The following is a 6,824-nucleotide window of genomic DNA, read 5'->3' as shown; positions in this document are numbered from 1 at the left end:
ACACACGCGAGACAGATTGCAGCATGGCGATTTTGGTGCCCTACGTGGAGGAGGGTGAGTTGTCGGCGAGAGTTGGGGGTTTGGTTGCGGTGGTGAGAGAGGCGGTGGGGGTGGGGTTGAGAAGGGAGGAGTTGGTGGGGGGCGGTTTACGCGTTGGGATACACGGCGTCGGCGTGCGTGGTTAGAGGGGGTGGTTGCGAGTGTATGGGTGGGGGGGGGTTAGAGGGGGTGCTTGGGGCGATTGGGGGTGTGTTGGAGCGGTGCAGGCTGGAGCAGTCGGGGTACGGGAGGGTGGTTGAGGCGTGTTTGAGGTCGGTGGGGGCGATTGGGAGGTGGGGGCCGTTACCGGGGGTGTTGGTGGAGTCGGGGAGAGGTGTGAAGGAGGTGGTGTTGGGGACGATAGGGCGTTTGCTGGTTGGGGCGGTGGATGAGGGGTTGATTGAGGCGTCGGCTGGGGCGTTGGGCGATCTTTGCCTGGGGGAGAGGGAGATGGCTGGGGACGGGGAGTTGGTGTCGGCGGTGCTGGAGACGCGGAGAGTTGGGAGCGAGAGGGTGCATTGCGCGGTGGGAGACGCGATTTCGAGGATGGCGTACGGGTGGAAGTCGAGGTCGGCGCGCGGGTTGGTGTGGAGAGAGGAGGAGGAGAGGAGGGGGGGGGGGTGCGAGTACGACGTTGGGTTGGTGGAGGGTTTGTTGGGGAGGGTGATGGAGGAGTGTGAGAGGTCGGCGAGGGTGTCGGCGAGGGTGGCGTCGTTGGTGTGGTTGTTGTCGTTGTTGAGGAATGCGGAGGGGGGGAGCGTTGCGCTGAGGGGGAGATTGGGGGAGATTCAGGAAGTGCTGACGAGGGCGTTGGCGGAGGAGGACGAGTTGGTGCAGGAGTTGGCGGCGATGGGGATGTCGTTGGTGTACGAAGTGGGAGACGAGGGGGTTAGGTCGGAGTTGGTGGCGTCGTTGGTGGGGGTGTTGGAGAGGGGGGCGGCGGGGTTCAAGTTGGGGCCGGAGAGCGCGGTGCTGGGCGCGGTGGCGGACGGGTTGGGGTCGACGAGTGGAGGCAGGTTGTTGACGTACAGAGAGTTGTGCGAGTTGGCGGTGGAGGTGGGGAGGCCGGAGTTGGTGTACATGTTGATGGGGGTGTCGGCGCACCACGCGCTGTGGAGCAGCAAGAGGGGGGCGGCGCTGGCGTCGTCGGAGTTGTTGGCGAGGGCGAGGGCGGAGGTGGAGCCGTACGTGCCGAGGTTGTTTCCGGCGCTGTACAGGGGCAGCTACGACCCGAACAGGAGGGTGGCGGAGGCGATGGAGGGGGTGTTGTGCGCGTTGGTGGGTAAGTCGAGGAGGGCGGCGGTGGGGCCTTTTTTGCCGCGGGTGTTGGAGAGTCTTTTGGAGGGTGTGTGGGACAGGGCGTGGCGCGTTCGCGAGGCGTCGTGCTACGCGTTGGCGGACGTGTTTGCGGTGCTGACGTACGAGCAGGTGGTGCCGGTGCTGAAGGAGTTGTGGGTGCGGTGTTTGAGGGTGTTGGACGACGTGAAGGATTCGGTTCGGAAGGCGGCGGAGAAGTTGAACGAGGCGCTGGTGCGGCTGACGGTGAGGCTTTGCGACAGCAGGAGAGGGAGCCCGGAGGAGGTGAGGAGGGTGCTGGACGCGGCGCTGCCGTTTTTGTTGGAGAAGGGGTTGGCGTCTGAGGTGAGGGAGGTTTGCAGGGTGTCGATTTCGCTGTTGACGAGGGTGTGTGAGGTGGCGTCGTTCGTTTTGAAGCCGCACGTGGTGAGGTTGACGTTGGGGTTGCTGAGGGCGCTGACGTGGTTGGAGCCGGCGGAGTTGAATTACTTGGACCAGAACGTGGAGAAGGTGGGGTTGTCGCACGAGTTGCTGGACGAGGCGAGGTTGGAGCTGAGCAGGGCGTCACCGTTGCAGAGGGCGCTGGAGTTTTGCCTGGAGCAGGTGGACTCGGAGAACGTGGTGGAGTTGGGGTCGGAGTTGGCGACGCAGTTGAGGCCCTCGGCTGGGCTGGCGACGATGAGCGGCGCGGTGCAGTTCGTGACGCAGTTGGCGATGAGGAAGGGGGAGGTGTGCAGGGCGGTGGCGGGCAAGCTGATGGTGTGCCTGAGGAGTGGGATGGCGGTGAGGTCGCCGGGGGCTGAGGGGCGCGTGCGCGTTCGCGCTGGGCCGGGTGGCTCGAGTGGCGAAGGTCGGGGCGGTGAAAAGGCTGGTGAGGTGGCTGATTGAGCGCTACAAGGCGGGGGGGGCGGAGGAGGTGGAGGCGCGCGCGGCGGCGATTGGAGTGCTGTTCGAGCTGTCGAAGGCGAGCGCGGAGGGCGCGCGAGACTCGGCGAGCGGCGTGGCGAGCGGATTTTCGTCGGTGCTGAGTCCGTTTTTGGAGGAGGTGCTGCCCACGGTCTACGTGGCGATGCACGACGAGAACGAGGAGGCGGCGTCGCTGGCGAAGAAGGTGTGGTGCGAGTGCGATGCGCGCCTGAGTCGCTGCGCCTCGAGCGTGGCGAGGGAGATCATGGAGTACCTGGAAAGCAGCGAGTGGAAGCTGAGGCGTCAGGGCGCGACCGCGCTGGCGGACTTTTGCAGGAGCCTGGAGGGCGAGGAGTACGTGGAGGTGCTTCCGGGGGTGCTGGAGAAGGTGCTGGCGGGGCTGAGGGGGCCGTTTTGGGCGGGAAAGCAGGCGCTCCTGGAGGCGCTGTCGGGGCTGATGTCGAGCAGCGGGGGGGCGTGGGGCGACGCGGCGCTGGGGCTGGCGGAGCCGGAAGAGATCGTGAGATGCGTGCTGCGCGAGGTTGAGAGAAAGAAGGGCGAGGAGTACGAAAGGGCCGCTTTGGTGTGTCTGGGCTCGATTTCGCAAAACTTTTTTTCAGAAAAGCTGTTTTCGATCGTATCGCCGCCGCTGCTGTCGCTGTTCGACGAGTCTGCGGACGGGCCGGAGGCGCCGTCGCTGGCGAGGAGGACGAACGCGTTGCTGTGCCTGGGTCGCGCGTTTCCGTGCGAGGTCGGAGAAGAGCACTCCGGCCTGGTAGCGCGGCTGGTGGACGTGATCGCGGACTGCGCGCAGCGTGCGAGCCAGTTCGCAATGAAGATCGCCGCCGTGAACGCCTCGAGGGAGATCTTTGCGAAGATGAACCAAGAACGCGTCGAGCGAACGTTCACTCAGGACGCGTTCGACAAGCTGGTCGGGTGTCTGACCCTGGCGCTCTGCGACGAGGCCCACTGCGCCGTGAGAGTCAACGCGGGCCTGGCGCTGGTCGAGCTGTTGAGCCGCGCGCCGAGTTCGAAGCGACTGAGGCCGCACATCGAAAACATCCGGTCCGCGGTCGGCCGGTCCGGCGCGCTTCCTTCTTCCGAGCACCTCAGCGACAGGCTCCTCGGGCTGATAGACGGCCTGGAGTAGGGGGCGCGCTCCCTCCGCGCGGGCCGACGACCAGAGAGCCGCCTGCGGAGCGGCGAAAAAAAAAGGAGAAAAAAAAAAAAAAAAAAAGAGAGAGAGAGAGTGAGGCGCCCCTCAACCCCGGAACCGAGTCCGCCGGGCGCCTCCCGATCGCGCGCCCTCAAGAACTGCTCGCCTGTCAAACGTTTTTTTTTTTTTTTTTTTTTCTCTCTCGCTTCGTCGCCTTATGGGGCGTCAGGAGAAATTTTCTTGTTCGCGGCCTATTTATAGAAGCGTCTTTTTCGCCAGCGCGAGGCGTCGGTTCGAGAAAAAAAGGAAGTTTTTCGCGCGCGATTTCTAAAAAAAAGGCCGATTCAGGGCAGCAGGAAAATTTTTTTTTTCTTCTGTCAGTCAGTGTCAGGATTGCGCTTCAAAGAGGGGGAAAGCCGCGTTGGCTGTCTTTTTTTTTCGAGTGCAGTCGGTTTTTTTTCCGAGTACCGTTCCACCTGGTTTGGCTGCAGTCCGGGCCGTATTGGAGAAGCAGACAGGGAATATCCGCGGGTCTTCGTTTTCCCTTTGATGGTCTCGTTTTGCCCTTGACTTGGTACGGATGACAGATTTCAGGGAGGCCAGCGCGGAGCACTCTCCCGCGGCGACTGACGGGAGCTGGCAGCTAGAAAGGCGCCACCGGCGCAATCGCCCGCAGCCGTCGCAGCAGATGGCGAACAACAGGGTCGGCGGTCACGGCGCGTTCTCGTCGGGCGGCAGAAGGTCGACAGAGCCCAACAACGTAAGAAGGCAGGGGGAGTACGCGCACGGCTCGCCGTACGGCAATTCAAGGGGCAATTCCAACCACAGCGACTACAAAAGCAACTTTGCCGGCCACGGGGCGAGCGGGGGGTCGTTTAGCAGGAAAAAGGGTGGCACGAGCGAGGGCGCATCGGGCGCGAGCAACGGCAATGCCGCTAAAGGAAGGAGCGCGAAGTCCGCCCAAGAAGGAGCGATCGAGATTTTGAGATCCCGCGGAGTGTGCCAAGAAATTCTAGACAAAGTTGAACAAATCAAGGCCGAATATGGATATTTCAGCATTGAAGAAATTTACTACACGCTGAAGAATTTAGACTATGGCGTCACGGAAACGATCGACGCGCTGATCGGTATGAAGCTTCTTTTTTTTTTTTTGACGGTCTCATGCCCGGATTCGGCTGAGCCGCGACGTCTCCGGAGGTCGTCTAAGAAGAGCTGACTTTTTTTTTTTTTTTTTTTTTTTTATAGAGAAGAAGAACAACAGTTGGAGTTCCTTGATACAAAGGAACATTTCGTGTTCGAACGCGGCCCCTTCTTCTCAGTCGGAGCAATGCAGGGCGACGGACGAATGCGCCCAGAGGAAGGGAAAGAAGGTCGTGTCGCAGCCTTCTCCCGCGCCCGCACCTCCCCCAGACATAGATCCTGCGGCGGTGAGTCTTTCCATTGAGGAGTGCCTCAAGGAGACCCAGGAGGCCACCAAGATGCTAATGGAGTTGAAGCGAGAGCTCTTTAACAGTATCAATAACCAGCAGCTGGGAGAGCAGCTAAATAGCGAAAAGCAGCAGCTGTTGGAGCGCAAGAAAGAAATTTCAAAAGAAAATCTCATCATCGACGAGCGACTGGCTCAGATCGAAAAGGAGCTCGTCCAGCTCAACCTCGAGACGATCAATAAGGTCACGCAGATCGCTCAGAAGCTGCCCAAGGCGGGCGGTGTGCACTCACTGATCAAAAACAGAGGCTGACGTTCAGTGTAGAGGAGGGATTTTTTTGCAGGCGTTTGATCCATTTTGGCTCTCTGTTTGGGGTTTTCCGGGAGCAAGACAGGAACGCGAAAACAGAATGAAATAAATAAATAAATAAAAAAAAAAAAGAAGGTGCTCAATAAACTGGGAAGTTTATGGCTTTTAAGAGGAAGTGGTGACTTCGGACGATCGTGAGACTGCATGTTGGTCGGACGGTTTTCTTATTGTTTTTTTGATTTTTTGAGGTGGGTCTCTGACGGGCTTGCTTTTTTCGACCAGGATGACCTCGACGTGGCAGGGGTGAGTCATGAAGGGGTTGATGCGTCCGTGGGCACGATAGATGCGCCTGCAGATTTTGGGTGCTTGACGAACGGAAATGTGCAAGATTTCCATGCGTTTGGTGTTCAGGCCCTTTATCCGAGCGTTTGATTCCGCGTTGTTGAGCAGAGCGAGCAGGAATCGGGCGGACTTGGCGGGCCAGCGGCCCCTGCCCCTGCCGAACGGGTGATTTTTGGTTTGAGGGCATCCGCCGACGCCGGCCTTGTACCGGGTGAACACGACGGCCTCTCGGTGGCGCAGGACGTTGCGAAGGAAGATTTTCGCGCGTTTGAGAGAGAAGCAGGAGACGCTATGTGCCGTTTCGCGCATGTTCTTGAAGGAGGTGCGGAGATTGTAGGCGCGGGCCTTGCTCACTGGGGGAGGGAGAGGTCAGAGGTTGGGGAGCGGGTAGAGGGGAAGCGTGAATGGGAGACGCACCGTTTTGAGGGTTGGGGGGGCGAGAGTAAAGCGAAGGCATTTTGCGGTTCACCTTCACTGAGAGGAAGACAGAGTCAGAGATGATGGTGCGAAATCGGTGGAAGAAAAAAAAAAAAAGAGGGAAAAGGGTATTTTGGTTCGAGGCGCGCCGTTGCCGAGGGCGGTTCTACGCTGGGGTGGAGGGGGGAGCGCGGAAGCGAGCGGCGGCTCGGTCGCCGAGCGTTTTGCGCGTCGCCCCGGGGGGGGGAGTTGGTGGCGTTGGGAGCGTACCTAGCGGCGGACTGGCGAAGAGGAGACGGAGATGTTGTACCGAAGTTGCAAAAAAAAAAAAAAAAAAAAAAAAAGATGACAGGAAAAAAAAAATATTGTGTGTCGGTTTATGGGCGGGAGAGGGCTTCGAGGAGCGAGTGAGAGAAGTCCCAGGGGTGGGTGGAGGCGTTGAGGGCGCCGAGGAGGGCGTCGAGTTTGTGTTGCGGGAGGCGGCTGAAGTGGTGAAGGTGGACGTCGAGGAGGGCCTTGTCGCGGTCGAGGAGGGTGTCGTTGGAGAGGATGGAGGGGTCGAGGCAGGTTAGGTCGTGGAGGATGGTGAGGACGTGGGAGTCGGGGGGACGGGAGGGTGGGGGGGTTAGGACGAGAGAGAGGGCGTTTTGGCGAGTCCAGAGGGGGGTTTGGGGGGCCCAGAGGTAGGAGGAAGTTTGGAAGAGTAGGAAGCGGTAGTAGAAGTGCCAGGCGTTTCTCTTGGGGACGGAGTGTCTGGAGTGAAGGGAGGAGATGAGGTGGGGGAGGAGGTGTTCTCTGAGGGACAGGTAGGGGTGGAAGTACCGGGGTGCGAGGCAGGGGAGGGGTGGGGGGAGGAGGTGCCAGAGGGTGGCCACGTGCGGCCAGAGGAGTTGTTCGAGGGATTTGAGTTCGGCTTCTTGCCCGGAGGAGGA

At 60.4% G+C, this 6,824-nt stretch overlaps 3 protein-coding genes across 3 annotated transcripts; 1 reads left to right on the top strand and 2 right to left on the bottom strand.

Moving 5' to 3' along the window:
* Positions 1 to 669: 669 nt before the first annotated feature.
* Positions 670 to 1,273, bottom strand: LOC126329934 (uncharacterized; the record flags this gene model as incomplete). Its single annotated transcript, XM_049996241.1, has 3 exons — positions 670 to 777; positions 871 to 930; positions 1,030 to 1,273. Coding segments are annotated over 3 exons (412 nt in total), but the record flags the coding sequence as incomplete, so codon positions are not given.
* A 2,503-nt stretch (positions 1,274 to 3,776) lies between these two features.
* LOC126329920 (uncharacterized) lies at positions 3,777 to 5,301 on the top strand. Its single transcript, XM_049996226.1, has 2 exons — positions 3,777 to 4,524; positions 4,643 to 5,301. Exons 1-2 carry the CDS (start codon positions 3,978 to 3,980, stop codon positions 5,134 to 5,136), a joined length of 1,041 nt encoding a protein of 346 aa, XP_049852183.1. The 5' UTR covers positions 3,777 to 3,977; the 3' UTR covers positions 5,137 to 5,301.
* LOC126329929 (uncharacterized) lies at positions 5,266 to 5,954 on the bottom strand. Its single transcript, XM_049996236.1, has 2 exons — positions 5,893 to 5,954; positions 5,266 to 5,828 (listed from the first exon to the last, which is right to left on the bottom strand). The coding sequence occupies exons 1-2, from the start codon at positions 5,930 to 5,932 to the stop codon at positions 5,299 to 5,301; spliced, it is 570 nt and encodes a 189-aa protein (XP_049852193.1). The 5' UTR covers positions 5,933 to 5,954; the 3' UTR covers positions 5,266 to 5,298.
* Between the last annotated feature and the right edge of the window lie 870 nt (positions 5,955 to 6,824).

The sequence above is a fragment of the Schistocerca gregaria genome, unplaced genomic scaffold, assembly GCF_023897955.1.
Source record: "Schistocerca gregaria isolate iqSchGreg1 unplaced genomic scaffold, iqSchGreg1.2 ptg001227l, whole genome shotgun sequence".
NCBI lineage: Eukaryota > Metazoa > Arthropoda > Insecta > Orthoptera > Acrididae > Schistocerca > Schistocerca gregaria.
Note: the sequence above shows the minus strand (reverse complement) of the source record. Positions and strands in the feature narration are given on the sequence as shown.

Bases quoted from the DNA above. Each gene is read 5' to 3' on its own strand.
- LOC126329920 (XM_049996226.1), top strand. From the start codon at position 3,978: ATGACAGATTTCAGGGAGGCCAGCGCGGAGCACTCTCCCGCGGCGACT. The intron at 4,525-4,642 runs GTATGAAGCTTC...TTTTTTTTATAG, and splicing joins AACGATCGACGCGCTGATCG to AGAAGAAGAACAACAGTTGG.
- LOC126329929 (XM_049996236.1), bottom strand. From the start codon at position 5,932: ATGCCTTCGCTTTACTCTCGCCCCCCCAACCCTCAAAACG. The intron at 5,829-5,892 runs GTGCGTCTCCCA...TCCCTCCCCCAG, and splicing joins CCCCCCCAACCCTCAAAACG to TGAGCAAGGCCCGCGCCTAC.